The 26902-nt window shown below is 45.6% G+C and overlaps 1 protein-coding gene across 1 annotated transcript in view; it reads left to right on the forward strand.

The window, feature by feature from the left end:
• SRGN (serglycin) overlaps window positions 1–25486 on the forward strand; it is a 178555-nt gene extending 153069 nt beyond the window's left edge. Inside the window, exon 3 of the mRNA XM_069610611.1 lies at window positions 17084–25486. Within this exon, the coding sequence (XP_069466712.1) occupies window positions 17084–17294 (211 nt within the window). The 3' untranslated portion in view covers window positions 17295–25486. The remainder of the gene's footprint in view (window positions 1–17083) is intronic.
• The last annotated feature ends 1416 nt before the right edge of the window (window positions 25487–26902 follow it).

A 26902-nucleotide genomic window follows, 5' to 3' on the forward strand; every position in this document is an offset into this window, starting at 1 on the left:
ACCCTTGAGATGGTTAATGCAAATGAAAGGGGAAAATCCAAAACTATTGAGATGGTCAATCTGCCTGCAAGGGTTTGATTTCACCATTGAGCACAGGTCAGGGTGTCACCATCAAAATGCTGATGGACTCTCTAGGATGTATATCATCGACTAGAGGTATGAGGTTCATCCAGGAGTGGATTAAATCCTCCTGTCCCTTAGTCTGGGGGGGGGCGAGTGTTAGGGAGAATTCTCTGTTTAGGCTGAATTTCCCTACCTAGTGAGTCCCCCAGCAGCTTTGCTGGATTTCTGGGGTTTCTTTTTTTCTCCTGCCAAGAGTGGGACTCTTTTACCCTCACTCTTGGACATGTTGAAGTGTGTTTTCTTGGTTAAACCTTGTGTTGAATGGGCTATGGGGTCTTTTACTCCATAGGGCCTCATGTATTTTTGTGATATGGGTTACACAGCACCCTCTGTGCCGTGACCCAGGGGTGTCCTAGGAACTCCCCAACATAGACTCCATACCCTGGGACTGACTACTGTCTCCCAGGGCATGTAAAGTCACCAAAGACTTTGCTAGTCTTGAATCCTGAACAGAACCAGTACAAACCATCATATTGTGGACGTACTGGCTGGGGCAATTCGATTGCCCCAGGGTCTGTTAGTCGAGGGGGCACGTCTCCGTCCCCCCTGATCGAGTTTTGGCTGGTGGCAGTGGAAACTACGTTTTATATTCAACCGCGAATATTTTCCTATGGGATTTCCCATTGTTTTAGGCTAACACATTTAATTATTTATTTACGGTAGCCTTAAACATACCGCCGGTTTATATATTTATTATTATGACTCCGGTTGGGACTTTTTGCCAAAACTTGATTCTAAAATGGCGTTGGCGTTCGCCTCTGTAACTCTGACCCAAAGTGGAGCCCTTTGTTCCACTTTTGGCGGGCTTCTCCACAGAAGCCCTCCAAAGTGGTGGCACTCTGTCTGGGGTACTTAGGAGGGGTGGAGGGGGATTTAGGCACCCTGGACTGAGTTACCTTGGTAACTCAAGTCGCACTCCGTCCTGATTGGCCCAAGTGGTGAGCCGGCCGGCTCACCACTTAGCATGTTTGAGTGACAGCTAGGCTGGGTGAATGGGGGTTTGCTGCATAAAAGCAGGGCTTTGGGGACTGGAACTTTAGAAGTCGCCACAGGACCAAGAATCCGACGAGGGAAGAGCTGAGCCGACCTGCTTCGACGACACCACCCGGTGGAGCCCTGCTGAACCGTCTCACCACTTTTCCCGACGACCGAGGAGAACTCTTAACGGAGTGGCTCCTTCCCTTGACTGGTGGGGACAACCAGTTTTCGCCTTCTTTTCGCTTCTCGAGGTATCTCGTGGCCGCCTTGCCAGTGCCAAGCACCCCGGCAACCGGAACCCCACCACTTTTACCCCAACCACGAAAGTCGGTACAACCCTTTGACCGGAGGACTCCGCGGCTGGTTTCTTCCCGGGCAGTGCAACGACCTTCTTCTTCTGCTCTTCTGCGAGAACTTCTTCTCCCCTGACCGACGTCGAGCCTTGCTGCCACTGCCTGGAACAACTGCCACCGCTGGAGGATCCTTTCCGCTTAAGGTACCGTGTTCCGCCTGGCTTCCCTTGCCACCGACTGTACGGGGTAGATTTAGCCCCCGGCTTTCGAACCTGGGAGTGCCTGGAATACCCTGGCTAAACTTCTAAGCCACTCTAAACTCTTTCTAACTCTTTGCAAGACTTTGAATCCCTAATAACAGTGTGATCTTGGGCACATTTTCGCTCCGGCTACTCTAAGAGTGGGCCCTGCCTAGTGACTTTTGCTCACCTGTGACTTTGTGCTTCTTTGAGCCTATTGCAAGTGTTCTGGACCTTAGAGTGGTGTGTTTAACCCATTTCTGTTTCTTTTTATCCCTTCCTTAAACCTACTAGAGTGTCATCTAACGTTAAGCGCTCACCTCTGTTTTAATTATGTGGAGTTAACTTAGAGTTGTCTAGATAGGAGTAAGGGTTGAAACTGCTTTCATTATAACTGTGTTATAAGTGTTTTTACTATACTTTGCTAGAGTGTTTTCAACTTATGTGTTCTTAAAAAAATAAATAACTAGATACTTTTGAAACCAAGCTCTGGTCAGTGTTTGCTTGTGCTATTGTGTCTGAGTACATATTGTGTATACTTTGCATACTGCCTAACTCTTCTTGAGGGAAGTCTGACTGCTCAGCCACAGCTACCAGGTAAATCTGGGTGGTGCGGACTGCTACCAAGTGGGTTTACTGCTATACCTGTAGTCTTAAATCTTTTGCAGTGTTCCCCAAGGGAACTGCACAGGTTTCTGCCTAACAGCAGCCACCAATCCCTTGCCTAAGGGCCAGCCCATTCAACCTAACCCCTGTTCAGATCCACACCCTGTACCGGCTGGATAGGGACACCATCACCACAATATTGGACCTCAATCATGATGACCTGGTGAGTCTGATCAATATACGGAAAGCCACCCCCCCCCCCCTTGCTGAAGGTAGTGTCTGTGCTACATTTGTTTGCCACAGGCACTTATCAGCACACAGTGGGGCAGCTGCATGGAATTTCACAACCTTGTTCTCCTGTGTGCTCAACCAGGTGCTAGATGCACTCCTGAAACAGGCAAGTTACCACGGACTGCAGAGGAGGTGAATGCAACCAAAATAGTATTCTGTGCAATGGCAGGCATGCCAAATATAATCGGTGCCTTCGACTGCACATATGTGGAGCTGGTTGTCCAGCATGCTGTGGACGTAGTGTACCGCAACAGGAAGCTGTACCATTCCCTGAATGTACAGATGGTGTGCGATGCACGCAAAATCATCACGCATTGCTGTGCAAGATTCCCTGTCGCCACACATGACATCATGCTGCTGCGCAACTCCACGCTTCCCCGCTACATGGCACGACACGCTGCACAACGTACCTGGCTGCTGCGTGAGTATAACCACAGGGCCATAAGGAGTGTTGATTTGGGGGCATCACAAGCATAGGCAACATGTCTGCTGGCTGGGCCATGCGGAGTGCTGATTGGGGGGGGAATCACAAGCATAGACAACGTGTCTGCTGGCTGGGCCATGCAGGGTGTTGATTGGGGAAATCACAAGCATAGGCAACGTGTCTGCTGGCTGGGCCATGCTGGGTGTTGATTGGGGGTGGGGGGAATCACAAGCATAGGCAACGTGTCTGCTGGTTGGGCCATGCAGGGTGTTGGTTAGGGGGGAAACACAAGCATAGGCAATGCGTCTGCTGGCTGGGCCATGCAGGGTGTTAATTTGGGGGGGGGGTAAACAAGCATAGGCAACATGTCTGCTGGCTAGGCCATGCGGGGTGTTCATTGGGGGGGCAATCACAAGCATAGGCAACATGTCTGCTGGCTGAGCGATGAGGGGTGTCGGAACATTGCGTAGGATTGCATGCATGAGGAGCACAAGTGCACACTGCATGCATTAAACCATCATCACTCCTGCAAATAGGCGTGAACATTACCAGGTATGCAATGAAGTGTAGAGAGACTGGGTCAGGCAATAGAAGGCAAAGTTGAATGAGGAATCAGACCTAGCAACCTCTACATTCCCAACCTGCACAATATTAAACCACACACATAAAATGGAAGAAGACCACACACAGCGTCCTGGGTGCCTTCAACTGTGGCCTTAGTGAATTAAACAGGATGTGCAACACTCCCAATGCTTGCTGATGTGCAAGGCCTACACAGCTGTGTGTACATGCAATCAACAGACACAGTGCACACACCAGCACATGTACCAGGAACATAAGAAAACATGAACCGCATGTACCACAATGCACCACCCTGTAGTGACAATGCATATAATACATGATCTTAGCTAAGGTAATCACGAGTCATGCTGCCCTGCCTGAGAGAAACCCATCTGCCACACTGAAAAATATCAGTCACTGTACTCAGTCCACAGGTACACCGCAGATCAGTATGCCTGTCATGTCACCTTAAGGGACACCTCCAAGTACAATGGGTCAAGTATGAAAAAGATTAAAATCTTCAATCATTGACTACCACCAAGATATGATTGAGAGGAGCAGGACTCATCCAAAGTACCTTAGTTCCACCATGCCAAACCCCACCTAGCCGTATCACAGAAATGTAACCCTTCACACATGGGCCATACCGCCAATGTAAATCTAACCTATTCATATGGGGGATGGTGTCGATGGACATGTACATGGAGACATGAATAAGTAGAATGCCTACTGGGGATACCACTGTGTTACATGAAGCCAATTAGGCATATGTGTGATTATCCACTGTACATGCACAGTCCATTTCCATTGGTAACACATCAATGAAATATGAGGCCATCATAGACATTTGGACTTGGTATTTGAGAGTGCAGGTTCACATTGAATGGTCCTTGGGACGGCAACTGCACCCATCCCACCCCACCCATGGATCAGCCCTAAGTACACTTGCCCGGGTCATTGAAAATTGAACATGTCATGTGCAGTTATGAATCTTTAGTTGCTTTTAATCATGAACACAGTGCAGGCAGGGCTAACATGGAATTACCAAATTAATCACAAGTACCCTTTCTCTTGCTCCCACGCAGTTGATGCCGGGTATCCCCTGAAGAGCTGGCTCATGACCCCCATCAGGCAACCAGTCAACAGCCACGCAGAGAACTACAACCATGCATATGCACGCACTCGTGTCACCATTGAGCAGACATTTGGCCTGTTGAAGGCCCGGTTCCGCTGCCTCAGCAGGTCGGAGGTTAGGGGGGCACTCATTTACGGGCCGTAGAAGTTGAGAAAAATTGTGTTAGTATGTGCCATGCTACACAACATGTGCATCCGTCGCAATGTCCCCCTGCCCCCTGACATGGATATGATGCCACCTGAGGATGAGGATGGATGATGAGGAAGATGGTGGAATTCCTCAGCGGCACAATGAAAATGAAGGACGTGTGATACGGCAAGATTGAATTGCCCACTACTTGTGATGGACTGGAAAAGACAAGGCACTGGGCATGGGTCCCAGACACACACTCAAGAAGCAATGTCCAGTCATGTGTTTTTCTTTTACAGACCAGCTGTATTGAATAATTAATAACTATGTACAAATTTGCATTACTTAACTACCACTACTGTCCCATTAAATCTACCCTAACACCCCCTCCCCACTACCCTCACACCCAATACCCCAACACCCCCTCCCCCATTACCCCCACAACACCTTCCCAACAACTCTCTCCCCACATGCACTTGTGAGTTGTCCTATTCACGCCCCCTTTTTGAAGGAGGGGGGTGAGCTTCTGGGCGGCAAACGAGTTGCTGTGACCGACGCACAGGGCTTGTTTGAGTTGAACTGGCCGGAGTGGTGCTGGAGGATGGGCCGGGTTGGGGGGTTGTGGCGATGTTCTGTTGTTCCGCTATGGCAGTTGCCAACTGGGCGATGGATTGGGCCATGGCAGACATGACAGCATTTCCTTCCCGCACTCGCCTGGCCACGCGGTACACGGCTCTGCTCACCATTCTTGCAGTGTCTTGCAGGGCATACTGCATGGTCTGCCACGTGTGTTCTGCCTCTGTCACGTACTGTTTAACCAAGGCCTGCATTGCCTGCTGCCGCCCTTCCATGCCTAAGAGTCACCCCTCGATGTGCCTGATGTGGTGGAGACCTGGTACTGGCAGGGGAGGTGGGCTCCAAGGGCTTGCGGGACTGAACACCGCGTTGTTGCTATGGGTGTCAGGGCCACTGGCCTCCACTGCGCAGTGTGCATGTGAGACATCAACAGGTGTGCCATGTGTGCTTGCCTGCTTGCGTGGCGTTGATTCTGCCTCCTCCTGCTGGCTGTGGCCTGGGGAGTCCGCCTCCTCCTGCTGGCTGTGGCCTAGGGAGTCTGCCTCCTCCTGCTCACTGTGCACAGCAGATTGTGCCACCTCACCCTGCTCGCTGTGCACTGCAGATAGTGCCTCCTCCAGCTAGCTGGTCATGGGGGATTCCGGCTCTTCCAGCTGAAGTGCCTGCAGTGCCCCAGATGATACCGGGGGGCGTTGCTGGCAGAAGTTGATGTTTGCGGGGGGCCTTGCTGGCGACTGATGGTGGCTGCTTGGGCTGCTGGCCAGCCTGTGTTTCCTGGTGGGGGGGATGTGCCGTGGATGGTGTGGCACGCTTGTGTCTTGCTGTGGAGGTAGATGGCTCCTGGCTGGAGGCAGTGTCTTTGCTGCGGCACCGACGTGCATCGACTGTCTGGGGTGTTGTAGCATGTTCGCCCTCGCTGTCAGATCCTGTGCCTGTGGGGTACAATGAGGCAGGGCATTAGTTATGGGTGTGCATCCATCTGACATACATAGATGCTAGTCTATTCCGAGTCATGCGCATTGTCATGGACATGTTGGAGGGCCTGGCATGGTGGACATAAGAATGTTGGGGGGGGGTGCAGTGTCGGAGCATCCTTCTGGTGCGGCCATGTTGTGCGCAGTGACTGTTGGGTCGGGTACCGGTGTCCAGTGGTTTGGGTGTTGTGGCAATGGCACAGGGGCTGTGTGCCATGTGGTGTTTCATTGTGGAACTGATGTGCTCCCATTTTGTACGTGGATGCATTGATGTTTACTCTGCATGTATGGACATGGTGGGTGTGACAAGTGTGCAACTGGTGCTGGTGATGTGTGCATCTTGCCATGAGGTGACACGGTGGTGACGGCTGCAGTTGTACAGTGATGTGTGTGTGTGTGTGCACATGCAGATGGTACTTGTGTCGTCAATGCAGGGGACATGTGGGTATGTCAGTGGGGTTTGTTGATTTTGTTTGTGGCAGGTACATTGTAGTTGTGTGGGAGGTGGCTTTCGGTGGGTGCAAATGCAGCAGGAATCTGGTGCAACCTACTTGGCATATGGACTTCACCATTGGCATTGGGGATGAAGGTGTGTGGTGTGACTTTGGTATTACGGTAAGAGACACTCACGGTGTTGCTGCTCCCATCTCCGCATTTCTGACCCCCTCAATACCCTCCATGTGGATAATAGTGCTGCAGGTCTCCTCCCAGGATGTCAGCTTGAGGGGTGATGGCGGTCCACCTCCTGCGGCCAGCCTCTGGCTGCGCTCTGCAGGAAGGAGGTTGCGGACCCGGAGACGTAGAATGTCCCAACACTTACCGCAATCTCGGACCGTCGGGGGTGTTGCCCCCACTGCCGATACCTTCGGGCCACTTCCTCCCATATGGCCTTTTTGCTGAGTTGGGCCAGCCGCCGCAGGTCAGCGCAGAAAACAACGTCGGCATGTTCCACAAGAGTGTCTGCCAACATGTTTAGCTCCTGCTCACTAAAACGTGATTTTCGACAACGGACAGTGCCTTGCCTAGATGTCATGATGGTCTGCTTTGTTGCTGTCTACTCAGTTTTCATGTTGGACTGCTGTAGACTTAGGATTGCAATGGATTGTGTTTTTAATGATGGCCGCTGGTGCATTTCCAGTTCCGGTGCAATGACGTTTCCGGCGCCGGTATTGCCGGCATCGGGGTACCGGTAATTACGGCATCGTCAGTGCAGGAGTTGGTGCCTGCGGCATCGAGTATGCCGGTATTGGGGGTTTGGGGGCCATGACTGGCATGCCGGTACTACCGTTTCCGGCATGCCGGAATGCGCATGCACGCTGACTCAGAATCTACCGTAGATTCTGGCAGCAGTGCCACACGGACACGGTAGCACTGGCATGCCGGTAATTTGCTTTTTTTTTACTGGCAAACTCGTAATGAGGCCCATAGTGTCTATATATAAGAAGGGAGATAGTTTCAACCCGATAAATTATCGTCCTATCGCCCTCATCGATGCATCAAGTAAAATCATTGCTGCTATTGTGCTGAAGAAAACTGAAGGTTGGTCTCTGCATTCATGGGTTACGGATATGAACTAATCTGGTTTCAGAAAGTGGCTGGGTACCTTACTAAATGGATTGATCTTTAACTTTCTTCAACACCAAGCCTTTCAACAGCCAATATATATAATCTTATGTAAATTCACTTTGACCATTGAAAAGGAGAATCAATTTAAACTTTGTGAAAAAATTGTTAAAATTGGGTTATTCCACCACTCTATTAAACATATTTAGACACTTACATTGAAAGACACAGGTACAGGTGAGACTTGACCCTGTCTTTACCCTTTGTGGTTTATAAGAGGGTGGCAGACTTGGGGAAATTCCAGGATATGTGTAAAGCATTTCCTCTGCGTTTGGGCACATCTCCATTACAGCATTTGACCTATGCCGATGATTTGCTAGTACTAGATCAGACGCCGATAGGATTACAGCGATCAAGTGAATTCTGAGCGTGAAGGGGTCTAGATCTGGAAAGTAATCCTTCCAAGTCTAAGATCTTGATCTTTAATCCCTCTAAAAAGCAAACACTAAAGTTCCAATGGCATGTGCAGAGCGTATGTTTGGAGACCATAAGTAGCTTGAAATATTTGTGATTTACAATAAGGGAGAGGACCAACAGCTCCTCAGCGCTTAAAGAAATATGTCCCTAAATTGTGGCCCTCATGGCCCAAAAGAAACAATTAGATCACAAATATGTCTGTTACTCTATGAAGCCAATTATAAAGTTCTGTAAAGTAAATGTTACTCCACATCTGCTATATGTAGAGGAACTTAAATGTGTAAAATTGGCGTGACATAAAGTTGAAGGTTAACTATAGAGACAGTGCCTGAATCTCCCAAATGGGGTCCCAATTGCCATAGTTCGATATGAATTGGGTCTTCTATCCGGTATTGCATGAAAATATCGAACACAAATACTGTAAAGCAGAACACAACAAGTTTTTTTTTTAAATCTAATTTACACACATGTCCTCGAAAAAATAGAGGGTGGGGGTTGGGGTACTATTTAAAGTGCAGGGATATGAGTGGAAAGGAATCGATGTTTACAAATTCATTGTTAAAAATACATTATTATAACATAGATTATTGTTATCCCTGCGGTCTATTGTGAATTTGAAGATGCGATCACTCTATGGTAAATTAATGGACCTGCATTTTAACTTACTTTTTATTGATTTGAGCAAGTTGGCAAGTTAAGGTTCATGTTTAGTCCTTAATAATTGGTTCAGCCACTGTGAGGGTTAACTAGATAAATTAAGCATGAGCACAGAGGACTTGATCATGAACCCGAGCTTTGGTAAAAACAAAACCAAAAAACGATGGATACATGATTGGGTTCACACAAGAGGACAGATAGCAAAGTACAAACTATTCACCTACTCGGTCTTCTCTTGAAGAAACAATATTAGGCCAATTACCAAATTACTTTGTTAGATTTCCGAATATGAGATGGAGATCGTTATTTATGAGAATGAGATTCAATGTGTTATCTAATCTGGAAGTTTTGGGTGCTAGACAAAGCTTAGACAAAGCGCAACGGAAGTATAGACTTTGACTAGAGATTAATAAAATAGAGACCCTTAAGCACCTATTTATTGAAAATCCCAAATTACAATCTTTGAAGAACTCACACTTTGCGCTATTCGGCCATGACAAACCTAGCCTACTAACTTTACATTTTTGGAAGTGTATTTAAGTGGGAGACAAACTTTGCTATCAATTGCAGCTATAAAATATGCACAAAAATGTTCTTGTGATATATAGGAGAAATCGTTTTAATAAGGATGAATTGCCAGGTATTATGAGATCGTTTTATTGTTCATTTATAGGCTTAAGGATTCGAACCTATACTGGCATTGGTTTGCTTCCAAGACAAACACGTTGGCCCGAGCTATCCTATTATTAACTGCTTTGTTTGTGTCACTTCTATAACTGTGCCATTGTAAAAGGTGTTTCACTGTTTTTCTTTAAACCACGTCACAATAAATAAAATAAATAAAAGATTAGCACAATTGATGAACAAATACTAAAACAAAAGGCTTTTATTTTTAAGGGATCTTTGGATGGGTGCTGTGGCTTTTTCATTGGTTTCAATGCCACAGGATACTATAGTAATGCACTATTATAAATATCAATTAACCGATGCTATTAGCAAACCATTCTGGCTAGGCCAAACACAAAAATGTCAACATGCCCCATTATTAAGACTTGTATCCGGTCACAGTGTTTCACTTTGCAGTATGGATCCTAAATGTCCCCTTTTTCTATTTTGTTTCTCGGATTGAAAGCAAAAACCAATACTTTATGAACAGCACCCAAAAGAAATACGCCATTTTGGCCTGGCTGGAAAACATTGTAGCTGTGGTGCTTCTTCCGTGTGTGCACAATATACATGTGTCCTCTACGACTTCTTATAAAAGCTATCTGGGGGGACACCACATGATCGCGGAAGTGCAGTCTCGCGAGATCTTGGCATAACGAGATCTCGCGGACCCGCGCTCCGTGAGAGAACATTGCCGCCAGAAGTTGGCGGCGCGCCAGACTAGAGGTCTGGTGACAGCGCTGCTCCTGATAAGGCCCGTTGAGGCCCAGAAGAGCCTATGCAGCCCAGCTTCCAGGGCGTAATTCCAATGCCACAGGAGGCCTCATGGGGGCCCTGGAAGCTTACAGTGACACCCTGCCTCCAGTGAAGCAACTGGAAGGCCCAGACTGAACTGTGAGTAGTTGCCCCTGCCCTGCACATGGACAATTGACGCCCACCTTTATGTCTTGCAAATAAAGACAGTTAGAATCAATTTAAGCGTCCTGTCGTCCTTAGGGGCCACTACATAATTGGCGAGGAGGATTCCAAAAGACCCACAGGCCCACCATGCAAGGCGCCACACCATCCACTGCGTTCCTCCCCTCACCTAGGACCCCGGCTATTCCGTGGATGCAGTGGGAGGACCTTTTCTCCACGTATCTGGAGGCTGTGGGCGGCACGGGATATGCCCCTGCCAGGAAGAAGGCAATGTTGCTGAACGCAATGGGGGCTGAAGGACAACACATTTTTGCCAGCTTAACGGCCATACCAGTGGAGGATGATGACGACGAAGTCTACAAGGAGGCAACCCGTCGCATTGTGAAGAGGTTCACCAATAAGGAGAACGTGGTGCTACACAGGCTGAGGTTCTACACCCGTAAACAATAAGGGAGCAAACCCGTGGACGACTACATCACCAGGATGAGGGAGCTGGCATCCCTTTGTGCTTTTGGCGAAAATGCAGAACAAGTCATCTGCGACATGCTGGTTGTGCACACTAACTCCAGGAAAGTGCAGGACAAGTTCATCCAGGAAAAGGAAGTGACCCTCGACAAGGCCATCCAAATTGCCAGGGCGGAGGAAGAGACTTCCAGCAGGCGCAAAGAGGCGGGAAGTCATCTGCCAGTACCCGAATTCACGGCGCTACAATGGAGAGGGCACAGAGACAAGCAGTCCTGTGACAGCCCCAGAGACAAAGTCCCCAGGCAAAGGGATGTGCCGAAATGCTACAGATGTGCCAGCACCAAACACATGGTGAATGATTGTGACTGCCCTGCCAGGAATAAGGAGTGCTCCAAATGTGGGCGCCTCGGTCACGTGGCCCCGGCATGCGCGTGGTGGGAAAAAACCATCTCCCGCGTCGATGGCGACCGCGCTTCATGTGAAGATGACGAGCTACAGGACAGACCCATGGTCATCATGGTCAACGCCCTCCACGCCAGGAGAGAAAAGCCCCACTGCACCATTAAAGTGGACGGCATGAAAAAACGGGTCCTGGCAGACTCAGGATCAGACCTCATAATCCTTCCCATCGACACGTACAAGGAGATGATGGGACAAGCACAAGTGGAAACCCGAACGACCAGGCAAAAACCGATGGTCTTCGGTGATGCAACCGTCAACCTACTGGGCTACGTCAGAGCCCAAATTGAATTCAAAGGGAGGTCTACCTCCAGCAAGGTGTACTTCTCACCCAAAGGCCCAGCCGTGCTCGGGTGGGACGACCAACACAGACTGAGTATTAAACTGGACCCCAGCACTCCGGAACAGGTACTCATGGTCTCCTCAGGAGCAGCGCAAAATTTCAAGGAGATTTTCCCAAGCCTGTTTTGCGAGAAACCGGGGAAGGTCAGAAACTTTGTCCACAAGATTAGTTTGAAACCCAATGCAGTGCCGGTGAAACATAAAGTTGGACCAGTACCGTCCACGGCGAAACCTGCTTTAGATGCCCACCTTCGGAAGATGGTCGAAGAAGGAACCATTGAGACAGTGGAATCCTCTGAGTGGCTGAGTCCAGTGGTTTTAGTCAAGAAGAAATCCAGTAACGACCTCAGAATATGCATCGACCTGAGAAGTCTTAATCTAGAAGTTGTTAACGATAGCGTTCCGCTCCCCAGCATCAGCGAGATTGTCCTCATGATGAAAGAAGCGGCAATCTTCTCGAAGCTGGACATGCGTGACACCTATTACCAGATTCCTCTACACAAATCTTCGCGCCCCCTCACAGCGTTATCACTCCTTTCGGCACTTTTCAATACACCCGCATGCCGTTTGGGCTATTTTCGGCAGCGTCCGCATTCCACAGGATGATGAATTCACTACTCAAAGGACTCACAAATGTTTCATTCTTTGAGGATGACATCCTCGTGTATGCCAAGGACAACGAGACCCATGACAAAGCACTCAGGGCAGTCCTGAGCAAGCTTCAAGAGGCAGGCATTCATCTACGCCACGAGAAATGTGTCTTTGGAGTGAGCAAGGTAGAATACCTTGGGTACTGCATCTCAAGCGAAGGGGTGAGCCCCAAGTAGAACCTTATGGATGCCATAATAGATGTCCCGGCCCAATGTCCAGAGAAGAACTACGCTCGATCCTGGGCCTAGCGGAGTACTACGCTAAATTCGTCCCAAGGTTCTCCAAAACCACGTCCCCCATGAGAGAACTTCTGAAGAAGGGGGCAACCTACTCCTGGGGGCAAGAGAAAAATGAAGCCTTCCCTGAAATCAAAAGAAGGATCCTGCATGCACCATGCCTCAAACCGTTCAACCCTGAATGGGACACCTGTATCACAACTGACGCCAGCGCGTACGGACTAGGGGCCACTCTGACCCAGAAGAAGGGTGACACTGAAAATATTGTGGCATATGCATCAAAAGCCCTATCATCAGCGGAGAAGAATAACTCCACCGTAGAGAAAGAAATGTTGGCATGTGCCTGGGCCGTCGACTACTTCAGATCTTACGTTTGGGGCATGAAATTTAGATTGGTCACTGACCACAAACCCCTCATTCACATGTTGAGCCCGGGTGGCACCAAGACTTCCACCCCGAGACTGGCCAGGATCGCTGCCAAACTTCAAGAGTACACATACGAGATAGCCCACATTGCCGGCTGGAAAAACGCGCAAGCGGACTGCATGTCCAGGCTCCTGAACCAAAACGCCCGGGGACCACATTTTTGGAAGATGAATGTGTCGTAGCCTCTATAAGTGACTTGAGCAACGGCGAGTACATGGACCTGAGCGAGCGCCACTGGCAGGAGAAGTTCGAGCAGGACGATGCTCTACGGCGCGTAGCAGCCTGGGTCCGCGATGGGTGGCCTGACGAAAGAGCAATCCTTGAAAGCCTACGTCCTTACTGAAAAGTGGACGAAATCACTGCCATGAACGGTCTCATTCTGAGAGGCGACCAAGTGATCCCGCCCAGCGGAATTCGCAAAGTGATACTGTGCAGAGCACACTCAGGCCATCTGGGGTGCAATATGACCAGACGCAGGATACGCGATGCCTACTGGTGGCCATGCATGGACCTGGACATACAACAAATGGTCAAGAGGTGCCTTGAGTGCACAAACAGTGACAAGTGCCTGGCTGTGAGACAAGCCCCCATGATACCCACCAAAGTCCCCAAAGGGGTGTGGTGCAAACTAGGGCTGGACTTCATCGGGTCTCTGGACAACATGCCCCAGAACATAAATATGGGATAGTCACAGTCCACTATTTCTCCAAGTGGGTCGAAGTTGACTTCACCTCGGACATCCCCACAAACACAGTCATCGAAGCACTCACCGCCATATTCCAGCGCGAAGGCCTCCCCGAGGAAATTGTGACGGACAATGGAGTCCAGTTGGTCTCTCGAGAATTGGAGAAATTCCTTAAACTCAACAACATTCGACAGCAGAGAGCAAGTCTCTACCACCCACAGGCCAATGGCCTGGTCGAGCGGGCGAACCGCTTCATCAAAGGGGCGCTGCAACTAGTGCATGCCTCGGGCCTAAACCCGTACAAGATGGTCAAGGAGGCTGTCGCAGCCCACCGCATCACTCCCAACGCTGTCACTGTCGTCTCACCATTCCATCTGCTAAGGGGGAGAAGGGCAGCATCCACACTGGTACCACCTTGGCTTCATCAGGAGAGGGCTGACGAAGATGTGGACATGGAAGACATAGTCTTTCGCATGCAGCGTAACAAAGAAGCCATGAAGGCTCAAGGGGACACGCGTTGGGCCACTCGCCACACAGCAATCAACAAAGGCGACCAGGTAAAGATACGTCTTCCCCACAAAGACACTTCGACCGGCTCCAGATACAGCAGCCAAATTTAAGTAATTGCGAAAGGGTTGATCCACATTTGCACCAGCGACGGAAGGAAATGGAATTTAGAAAGGGTGGCCATGTACCGCAGAAAAGAATCTATTGAACAGCCACGCTGGGAAACCGGAGAAGATCAAGACCAACAAGAGACATCCGAAAACCCTCGCCAGTCAGAAAGAGATGCCTCGGAGTCACACTACGGCAACAAGTTCTCAAGCACCAACTCCCCAACCCCACTCAGGGAGTCACAGCGAAGGGCAAGACAAGGAGAACTCGAATCACCCGCACCTCCCCAAGAGTGCTCCCGCAACCCTGCCCCGCTTCTAGATCAAGGCAGACCACAGAGAGAGAAAAGGAAACCCAGCAAGTTTGCAGACTTTGTCATGGAATGACCATCTATCCTTTTCCCAGCAAAGGAGTTGTGTGGGAACGTCACGTGATCGCGGGAGCGTGGTCTCACGAGATCTCGGAATAACGAGATCTCGTGGACCCACGCTCCACGAGAGAACGTTGCCGCCAGAAGTTGGCGGCGCGCCAGACTAGGGGTCTGGTGACAGCGCTGCTCCTGATGAGGAGCCACCGTAATTGAGGCCCAGAAGAGCCTATGCAGCCCATCTTCCAGGGTGTAAATCCAATGCCAGAGGAGGCCTCATGGGGGCCCTGGAAGCTTGCAGCGTGCCATCCATGTGCACACCCTGCCTCCAGTGAAGCAACTGGGAGGCCCAGACTGAACTGTGAGTAGTTGCCCCTGCACATGGACAATTGACGCCCAGCTTTATGTCTTGCAAATAAAGGCAGTTAGAATCAATTTAAGCGTCCTGTCGTCCTTAGGGGCCACTACACTATCCTCCACTTCTTATAAAATCTATCCTCGCTGGAAACCTTTTTTAATGTTCTCGCCATTCAGGAGCTAGACTCCCTGCAGAGGCTATTTGGTGGAATTTGGAAAGCAAGTGCTCATGCCAAAATACCCCATTCCATTAAGGAGATGCTTATCTTTTTGTGGAGTGTGCTTTGCCTACTGGGGCCACGTGGATTGGCTTTACAATCGGAAATATGAAACGGGTCCCAAGACCCAAATTAAAAAAAGCAGCACATGATTAGCCTCCACGAAACGGGACACATTGGCCTATATGGAGAGATCTATAACAGACACTCATTCAAAAGCAAGCGTTTTTAAAATAACGATTTTGACGGAAGTCAGCAGCACGCGTTTAGTGTTTCCGAAGTGCTTCCGGTGACTTCGTAATCGAAAGAAAACAGGCGCTGTAGTGCAGTTCCCCAAACCCGAAGAATGGGAGATAGAATCCGAACATCAGAGGTTGAAGTGAGCTAGAACTAAAGTGTACTGCTTTCCACTACTTGTATTATTTACTGTCATCAATTCCACTCATTTTTTAAACCGTTTTCACAAATCTGGAACTCATCTTTTTGCTGTAAAAGCATGACTCTTGCTTAAAGGGACGCATAGAGAAGCACACATTCATGACACAAGCAAGTATGTTGCTCTAGTTGAAAGTCAAAGAGCTGGCGAAACATATAGCCATGGATGTATTCCCTTGCAATTAATGTTCAACACAGTGTAACATGTTTTTGATTCAAAATACTTGACAAAATATTTGTGTTCAATTAAAAAGTCTTAATTTTACAACCTTGTCTTGGGTTTAGTTTCCTGGAAAACTTTTAGGTTTCTGTTCCGCTCATTTTTGTATTACATGTGAGCCATTATTAATTTTAAAATATTTTAGAACTTTTGTACAACGATGTAAAAAGCCAAATTAGATTTGTACCAGACAAGGTATATCTAAATGGCCATTTCCCTCATGCTTTTTCTACAATTTGCACGAGGACGCCTCATAGCTGTTAGTTCTAACATTAAATCGGTTTGATAGAAAAAAAACTTAACAGATTCAGGGTAGAGGTAAATGGTCAAAGGCCATTCACAATCATGATAAATTGAAGTCTTTTAACAAGCAGCGTGACGTTTCCTTTTCTGTTTTTACCGTCTTCATTGAAATTATTAGAACACATTTGACACCAAAAATGTTAGTCTCATCGATAAACCATAGCATTTTGGGAGGACAAATAAGAAGGGTCAAGCACGAGAAAATTGCAAAGAATGTAGTGGCTCAGTCACGGCAACCTTAGTAGAGCACTGAGTGAATTTGTTAATCATAGACTGGACGAATGGAAGGCAAAAGGCTCATACATAGATGCCCAGAAACGATGGTCATATTTTATCCATTTTATGGAGGGGCGTTTCTTCACTCAATTAAAATCTTCTCATGACAGCAAGTATGCATGTATGGGGGAGACAATCTTCTATTTTCAGGTTTTCTGGGGATTTCCAGAGTCTTTCTTCATGTTGAAGATCCTTCAAGTCTTTCAAGTCTAATCAGTCACATTCACCAATGTGCACCTCACCAAAGGGGCTCAGGCGGATTCGTTTTCAGGCTTTTTTAAAAATATACTTTGCTCCTTTGTTTCTGTTTCCTTATTCTTATTCATGTTTGTGTATGTTTTCAACTTAGTGCTACATCGATAGCAGAGTTTATGTGAATATTTTGTTGTACTCATTTAATCAATTTATGTTGTTTTAGGGTGAAAACAATTCTGGAAAAAGCCAACATTGTTCTTTTCTCAGGAGAAGGTTCTGGATCTGGTGTTGATGTTGCTTCAGGAAGTGAGCCAGATGTCGGATCAGGAATGGATTACAGCCCTCATCACTTGGACATACGCTCTGAATCTGCCCAGGAGCATCCAGATCACCACTTTAAGCTGAATCTCAGAGATGAGGATTTCATTTTGTGAGAAAAGAAAAGTTGAAAAGTGGTTTCTGCTATGAGGGTTTCCTGTTAACTACCTGAAAATCCTCAGAGCAATATATTTTTCAGTCACTGCTTCCTAAAAGATTCCTTTTAATGGCGTATTTAGGAGATGTGCTTCCTTGTATGTTGCTTTTGGTGTTAAAGTTCAACAATCGGTAACAAAACATGTCATATTCGGCTGTTACAGTACATTTCTAGGAGGACATCATTTTATTTTGCAGAAATATGTTACCTTACCCTCTCCCAATGAAAATATAGTAATTTGCTTATAGACACATATTTAGTGTATGTGTGATATTCCTTATGATCCTTAAAGGAATGCATTTCACAACAAACAATTTGCATTTTGTAATGACTTCCTATGCACACATTAGTCGATCACGCTTTGAGATAGGTTCAATACCACTGGCGGAGGTGACTTAAATTTCAAACATAGTTTGCAGAGAAGACCTGTTTCCCACGCTGAGAATATTGCAGCAGACTGTTTCCATTCAGTTACAGAAAGTAATGTGTGCCAATCAAATCATGTAATTCTTATTAATGCCTATTCCGAGAGTCCTCAAATGTACCTGCCTACAAAACGCTATCATTATTAAATAATTCATTTTTAAAATTAAAAAATATTGCCTTCCCAATCTATTCACAATGCACATTTTAATTCGACTTAATGTTGATGTACCTAAAAGTGCCTATGCTAATATGCAGTGCTCTACGTACAGAAGGGCAAACATTTACACTGTTTAGACAGTATCTGATGAGGCAAGTTATGGAGTTGAGTTCATACTATTCTTTTTTGAGGGGACGAAGGGGTGTCTGCCGTCTTACATGTCTTTTTAACCATACAAGGAGGAAGAAACTCTGGTTACAGCCTGCATACAAGAAACACTCAGATTGCATTGGGGGCCATTTTCTAAAACAAAAAAATACTCCGTTAAAAAATGCACATCGAAACTACGCCCTTTACCTCCACCTTTTCCATGGTTTCAATGAGGAAGTGTGCATCTCGTTATCCTTCCCTTTGCAAGTAAATGCAACAGGGTGCCATTACCTGTGCAGTATAGAAAAACACTTTAAAGCAAAAAGGGAAATTCATAACTGGTTCAAGCCTCTTCCTTTTACATGCATTACAAGAGGAGTTCCTTATCTTCCTAACATCATAAAAGAAGGGGAGTGTGGCCAAAGGTTACAAGTGAGTTTCATAGCCTCTTTTAAACCAAGACATGTTTTTTCTGGTTATAAAAAACGCTCGGCAATTTGGTTTGGGTGGTTGTATTATTAGAAAAGTGCAAGTTAAGGACGCCTGCTATCTCCACTCAAGGAGCTAAAAACAAAATGCAACGTTACAGATGCCCTAGGTGGCATGTCCTTTTCAGATGACTGTCCCTTCAGCAGCAAGCGGCTAAATGAGGCATGAAGAGAAGGAGCCATCAGAGTGTCCCTTGCTCTTGAGTGTTTCTTCAGTCTGCTTCAGTCCTGGGTGTCGTGATACTGAAACAAACACAAACACCTGTCAGTCTGTAATCGTCGCCTGGGAAGTTGAGCTACCTTATGAATGAAAAGACATTTTCATTAGTGCATGTCAGCCAGCAATTTCTTGATTTTCATATCTCCTTTCGTATCAAACCATTTAAACATCTGTAAAACAGCTGTAAAATAGAAACCTCGCAGAATCAAACATCATTGTAAAACATTACTGTGTTCATTCCATTGCCAGCAACTTCACATATTGTCAATTAAATGTATCACCTTTTAGCAAAATGGCTTTGACAACAACAGAAGTTAGTGGGCCTGATTTACAAAAGCTTTAACAATGCCGCAATCCCATTGAAAAACGTTATGAAAATCACGCCCAATGTATTATATTCAGATGAGCTGATATTGGATAAACAATTAAACATGGGATTCTTATTAGAATGCAACAACCGAATTGCACAACCTGCAATACACCTCGGAGTAGAGCAGCCAGAACCTTGATTGTCCTGCCAAACCGCACCATACCAAGTACCAGACGAGGCCAAACCGCACCATACCAAGTGCCAGACGAGGCCAATGTATGACCTACTTTGGACTTGTAATGGATGATAAGTAACAATAAAAGCTATAGGAAATACTTAGAGAAATATCGGAATGGCTTCTAACGCAGTGGATAACTACTTACACATACATGTATGGTAATGCAGGAACTCTGGAAACTATTAGGGTCTGGGTAATCCCACATTCGTTGTAAACGTTGTTTGCTTTCCCGAGATGTTTTGTGGATCTCGATATAGTCTTATGTAAGGACACAGGCATAGTTAGAGGAGCCACCATTTTCCGCTACGCCTCCTCCTCCTCACAGTGCTTCTTGAAAACTATTCAAAAGCACTGTCATTGTGGAAATAGGGGCAACGGATCAATGCAGCCAGATTTCATGATTCAGCAGCTGCGAGTATGGAGCGCCTCACCCTGCAGGGCCTTCATGTGTCTAGTACAAGGGGGCATGAGTGACGACAATAACATAGTGACCTTTTGCTAGCTCCAGCGGAATGGGAAATTGACTCAAATCATGAAGGAGGTCGGAGGGCCTGCCACGAGAATGGATTCAGCTACCAATTTAATCTGAGAGTGGGTTTTGATTTTGCCCTATGCCGCCCAATCCATGTTCAGGTTTGCCTCGATCGCTTTATGATGCCTTACAGGAAGGGACGGAGTGTTCCCAGTTTCTTGAAACTATTACGGCTCAAGCTTCATTTTATGTCAGACCTAATCCTACAGAATTCGCAGGAGAACGGCTTTGCTGAAAGTTCTACTGCTGCCACATGCAATCATCTCTGCACCACTGGCAAGCAGAAGCACCCTGCAAACGTCCCTTTTCTTTTGCTACATTCATAGTTTGTCTAGCTCTTAGCTGGACACATTCCGGATGAAATTATAAGGATTGTAAACACTGGTGTTTTAGGAGCAAGTGAAGACCTTTTAGATCCAAAGGTTGCTTATGCTCCACAACGCCTCAGGGATTTAATCCAGTAAATCAATTCTAGAGCTCTTGCCAGAAGCATTCGAGCAAAATGTCATTTGGACTCCGTCCTCCTCTTTTAGGATCAAGATATTCTATAAAAGATGCCAGAAAGATATTATGAACGTTTATTTCCGATATTTGGCTCAGAAAACGGCTATTTAGGTGAGTTGTTTCCCATTCTCCTTCCATGTGCTATTCTCCAAACCGCAGAACCCAAATGCTCTCTAAAAATGAATGATCTTCTGTGTGGAGAGTCAGGGTAAAACCGTATGCCAGTGCGCGTAGGCCACTAATTACTCCCAGTGTGGCGTGCTGCAGAGCTAGTGTGTCGAGCTTCAACCCATAACCTCAAATATGAAACAATTAGCAAATTAGACTAGTAACCCGCGGTTGCCACTAAAATTAATATTGAATGTGCACATGATCAACAAGAATATCAATACAATAGTTAGGTATTCATAATTGCTGGGTTTATTGTGTTCCTCTTTTCTTCTGATCTCTGAGGTCTCCACCTGACCCCCACACAGAAGATTAACCTTTTTCTGATCTCTGAGATGAGAAGAAAAGAGCAACACAATAAACCTGGCAATTTTGAATCCCTAACTATTGTATTGATATTCTTGTTGATCATGTGCGCAATAAATATTAATCTTCTGTGTGGAGGTCAGGTCCTGTTCTGGAAGAAGGCAAGTGTCCTGGTCCTGAATCTGTGGATCATGAAAGGATACTTTTTATGTTTACGAAGCAGCCTAGAGACTTCCAACCACGGATGTACCCAAAACAAATACATTGATTTGTCATGTACTGGCCTTTTCACATGCATTCTTCCAGTGCATTATTAAACTGATCTAGGCCAGGGATTGGTCAAAGTCAAAATAAAGCATGTTTAGTCTAGTTTCAACCTCCACATCTGTACCTGACATTTGCCATCAAACAAGACCTTCACCAGTTGCAGCAGTTGCCTTTTTGCATGCATTTATTTCTCTGTGATTCTGAGGAGGACAGTAGGCCTTTTTACACTTAAAGAGTCACAGAGGACACCTATGTTTGACTGGCTGATGCAACTGAATTCATCATTCATAGTGTTTAGGCAGTATTCTACAATCATTTGATCATCTGTTCTGTCTAAGTTCATCTCCACGTCTGTTATCTGGGGGTTTCTGTATCCAGATCACGGCAGGACATTTTTATTGCATTTCAAACTCTAACACTTTTTCATCATCTGTGGAATCTTCTCTGTCTGTGTTCCTTCAGACAATCGGCAAGTGTGCAATCCAGGCTCTAACCACAGTAGAAACCCAAATCCTTGCATTTCCTCGGTCTTCTCACAGCTTCCAGTTCTCTAGCCCATTAGCAAGTTTGGAAGGGAGGCTCTAACTGCCTGTAAAGGCTGCATTCTAAGCTTCCCCTTGTGAAGGAGACATGGACAAGCTGTGACATGGGAAGCACCAATTGAGTCTGTCCACTTTTCCCACTGCATGAGCTCTATTACCATTAGTGCTCTTACAATGGGGTTCTGTTGTGTGCTAGGGGAACCTCGCCCTCATAGAAGCCATTGCATATGGGCCAGGATCACTAACTGGGCTGGCCGTCACCTACCTCACTATAGAGCCCTCTGGTACATTCTCAAATTATTACATTCATTCTCCTTATGGCTCGAGTGTTACGCAAAGAAGCCTTAAGGTATGTTTACAATACCTTGGTTGAATCTGCATGTCAAGCCTTTAGTTTGTCATTAGCTGGGCCGCTGGTCTCCTGATTTCTGAAATTATTATAGCTGATTCCTGAGACAGACAGAATTCCAGGAGAAGTTAGTTATTAGATGTGTCCTGGTGAACTGGTGCGAGGAATCAAGTGAAAGGTATAAGATATCTATATCCAGGGATGTCATTTAGGGGTCGCCAGAGGTCGCAACTGCCAGCTCTGAGGTTTCCCTTGTGACCTCTGTGGTCTCCCTTGCGACCTCTGCAAAAAATCATTTTGTTTTTTTTTTTAATACAAGCTCCTGGGCTTTGGCCAGCACCATGTGGCTCTTTACTTCTGGAGTGGCTTGCTTTTTTGTCCAGGCCCCTTAAAAAAAGAAGAAAAATAAGACCAGGAGTACCACAAGTCTAACACTTTCTACACTGACCCTAAATAAGAAAGAATAGGAATACCAAATAACGTGCCTTTCTGGAATTCTATACAATAATTGCTAGACTCATTAAAGGTTTATTTCAGGCACACTTCAGGGGGTGAGTCACTGATTTAGTCTGTTCTTAAACGCCTCAACCCAGCCTTTCATCCTTCTGAGGTCGATAAATGAGTAGCAACACAGGTTGGGTGATATTGGGTGTATATTTTTTCTATATGAAGCGCTTAAGCATAAGTGCTATAATAATAATAATAATAATAATAATTTAGCATTAGAAACCCTCAGGTATCTGAGTGCTGCTTATTATTTATCCACAGTGTGTGGTGCTCATTTATTGACCTCGGAAAGATGAAAGGTTGAGTTTGGCCCTGCCGGGATTCAAACCTGCATCAGCAGGTTCTGCACGGATACCAAAGCAAGCGCTCTACGATGCATATGGTGATCCATTCTTGTATGAAATGTACATCACATTATAGTGATATTGTAACCAGATTTTTCGTAGTGTACAATGCTATGTGATGCCACTTTTTGTTTTGTCAAGGGGGAAAGGTTGTGTTCCATCGCTACACGCAATATCACTTACTTCGGGGTGGGGTCAAATGACATCACTTCCTGTGATGTCATCAGGGGTCAAGGGTCGTGTGATGTCACTTCCGCTACCCCTGGCATTTTGGTGAAATGACGTCCCTGTCTATATCTCCTACGTCTTTGGTATGCTCATCTCCATGCTTAAGGGAGGATGCGAGCAGACTGCCTCAGAATGATCATCCAGCCGTCCATACAGTATTGACTATTTTTCCAGGTAATTCAAAGATTGTTTGCTTGGTTATGTTCCCTTTGGGTAGACTTATTTGCTTTGCAGACGCTGTGCATTCTGGCCTAGCGTTGCTCCCCATTTCTGGGGTTGAATGTCTTGATGATAGATGCTCTGTAATCCTGATTCTCATGTATGCATGTTTTCTTCCTTTTCAATTTCAGCATGAGTATTGCTGAGAGTTCAGTCGGTGAAGTCCTAAATGCTAAATGCTGAATCTTGGAAAATTATACCATGTATGCTTTGGCAACTACACCTTGTTCCAGTCCGATTGCCAAAAACTCTATATCCTCTAAGGAACCATCCCATTCTCCAGCAGTGATTTCTCCTCTCCATCTAACACCATACAAACTGAACTAAGAGGTCTTCTAAGGACACAGGTGTCCAGGGACAAATCATGTATGCATGTTTTCTTCCTTTTCAATTTCAGCATGAGTATTGCTGACAGTTCAGTCGGTGAAGTCCTAAATGCTAAATGCTGAATCTTGGAAAATTATACCATGTATGCTTTGGCAACTACACCTTGTTCCAGTCCGATTGCCAAAAACTCTATATCCTCTAAGAAACCATCCCATTCTCCAGCAGTGATTTCTCCTCTCCATCTAACACCATACAAACTGAACTAAGAGGTCTTCTAAGGACACAGGTGTCCAGGGACAAATCCCTGGCAGTTTACACTCCATCGCTCTTCGACTTCATCCCCTTAAACATCAGCATTGGACCTCCTCTTTCTCATTGTGCTGTAAATTAGGCGGGTATCATCCTTCTTCTATTGATTCTTGGAATTTACTGTATTTCATTCAGGTTGATTTTTGGTTGGCTTTAGTTACCTCCTCAATATGGATCCAGTGACTGGCATTCATGATTTTCGTTAATGTCTGTCCTTTATGGCATAGATAAAGCCCTAGATCACGAGGTTATCACAGAGATTTGAAATGCAATATCTGCTTTATCTGCCCTCGGTTTCAACCTGAAAAAATGATTCTTCATTGCCATCCGTTCAGCAAGGGGGACACATTATTTGGGTGTCTTAGTGCTCATTCACATATATCAGAATCTTATACGTGGCATGCTGTGGTAACATTTTTGTGGGCTATGTTGGCTGAACCTTGCAGAGTATCCTTGGGAAATGGTTGTTTGCTTACCAGTGATCTCTATTAATCTTAGTCCTTCCCGACTTCTTTCAGTCCTTGCGTGCCACCTTCTAAGAACAATCTGGCGGCATCGTTTTTTATTTTGCCGGTGCAAGAAAATATGCAAGAGGAGGTTGACCCTTTATACATGTGGTGGGTAGAAGAGTTGGCATACTGGTGAAGCATCCTCCTATTGTGGTTGATTCTGTCTCTTGGAGCAGTTCACCTCAATTAGTAAAGATTGTTACAGGTCATCAGGAACAGTAATGCATATATCGGTCAGTAATCCCCCATTGCAGTACAATCAAACTATTGCATTACTGGTATTTACCCATTGTACAATTTGCATCTTGAGCAGTTGAATACATGTGTTGTCCCAGTATCTTGGTTCTGCTGATAGGGCATTGCAGAAACAACTCAGAGTACTTGATAAATCATTGTAAACTTTAGGTGGGTTCCTCAATGTGCTATTCAGTCCCAAAGCCATTCTTTTAGTAAATCCATAAACACAAATGTCTTCGGCATTCCCTATCCAGTTTACATCTCTATTGCACCCACTGACTGTTCACTTATCAGTTCGACTATAATGTACTCTCCGTGTCGAGAATAGTCTTGCATATACGTGTGTGTTTGACCGTGAATTACGAATATTCTTTCGAGCAATACCTGCACTCCAAGCTTTTATTTTCAAATGTAGTCAATTTGTTTCTTAATTGCATTTTGTGGCGTTTAAAAGTGAAAACGATTCAGAAAATATCTGCAATAAGTAACTATTAAACAGTTTTAAAAACATCAATAGACTTTAGCATCACTATAGTGTATTATAATAGTAACACGCAATGTACTGCTGTAGTGGTAATAATAACTCAAGTTAATATGTATAAGCCTAATTAATGTACAAGAAACCATGCTACACAATTTCCAAGTGTTACAGAACCAGTGTTCCTTCTTTTTCCCATTACACAGATTTGTTATGTGCAAAGTCTTTGTGCTTTTCGTGATTAAGTTCACGTGTGCTAACATGTGATGCTTTAGAAGGCTTGATGGTATTTTCACTGGTGTAATGATTTTCATATTAAAGAAGCATTTTTCCCAACTTTGATGATTTAGAAGTTATGGATTCTGTTTTAAGTAACTTTACTATTATTTGTTCATTTAAACATTATTTATTATCTGAAGCCTACTGAAGTCTTACAATGCTAATTGGATAATGCAAAATTGACCAAATATGTTTAAAAGTGACATACTAATTAAGGCACATGCTTGCAGTCACATGATGAATCACGTCTGCAAACTGGCACCTGAATAAAGCATTTTATGTCTGCCTGAAACTACGGATATCCTGATGGATTTGCATCAACTTTTTCATAAAGGTCAGTGGTGTAACAAACAAAATGATTTCCTTTAAAGAAAACACTCAACCTTCTTCATCAATGTAACACTCACATACACCATTTCTCATCTAGAGTTCACTAAAGACATAGAATTCCTAAAAAATAGGCCATGTTATGCCTAATTGAAAAACAGATTACCATAATACACTTTCCCTTAGGGGGCCCTTAAATCAGTAACACTTCATACTCAGGATGCAATGCAGAATAACTCTTACACCAAATAACAAGACCGACTCAGGAAGTTGGCAAAAAGACTACCCCGGCTATTTTATTTTCAATTGTCTAAAAGATGGAGTTACAACAGACATCAACAGATGTCACACAGCATAATTCTCTATGCATTTCATAAAAAGAACAATTATTTTACAGCAAAAACTCATCATATGTGACGTCATACTACGTGGCAAACTAAGAAAACCTATGGGGAGTTGTGGATGGCTTATGGGGAACATCTAAGTATACTTTCTATAAGGGGTATGGTTGTGTTTGGGTCTCTTTGGTCAGGTGGACAACGTATGCCCACCCCTAGTGTAAGTCATCGTCATCAGTTATTAAGTACATGGTATATCATTGGCTCTCAGACTATAAGGTCCTTCGTTATATGGCCTTCTACAATTGGTTGGCATGCTCGTGCCCTTCTGGAACAATTGGCTCACTAGCAGCACGTAAACTGGTACCCCAGGTGCCAGTGGGCAGAGTTGACTGTGTCTCCCCACCCAATTAGCCCCATATCTCTCATCACTCATGCCGTCTGCCATTCAGATTGTCGTTGAACTTGGCCTTGCAAAGTATCATTGCCCTGAGAAATAAAAGGGAGTATAGGCACACTCTTATCGCAGTTCATGTCTGCACGCCCAACTCCTATTTCCATCCTTAGCTCACGTGATCGGAGACCGTATTTCGGCCTGTTATGCAGCATTTAATTGTCTTGATTTAATAAACTTGGCACTCGTGGTATTCTTTCCTTGTACCTTAACAAGGGCTGATTCAGCTTCTCACGTTCACTGTTCTTTAAGGATAGATAACCGGTTTTTGGCTGCTTGACCCTTTGACATCAGGCCAGACAGCTATTCCAGGCCTTTCCTCAATCTTCAGCTGTTTTCTTGCTGCGACACATC

Source organism: Ambystoma mexicanum, chromosome 8 (assembly GCF_040938575.1).
Source record: "Ambystoma mexicanum isolate Mex_15411 chromosome 8, UKY_AmexF1_1, whole genome shotgun sequence".
In the NCBI taxonomy this organism is placed as follows: domain Eukaryota; kingdom Metazoa; phylum Chordata; class Amphibia; order Caudata; family Ambystomatidae; genus Ambystoma; species Ambystoma mexicanum.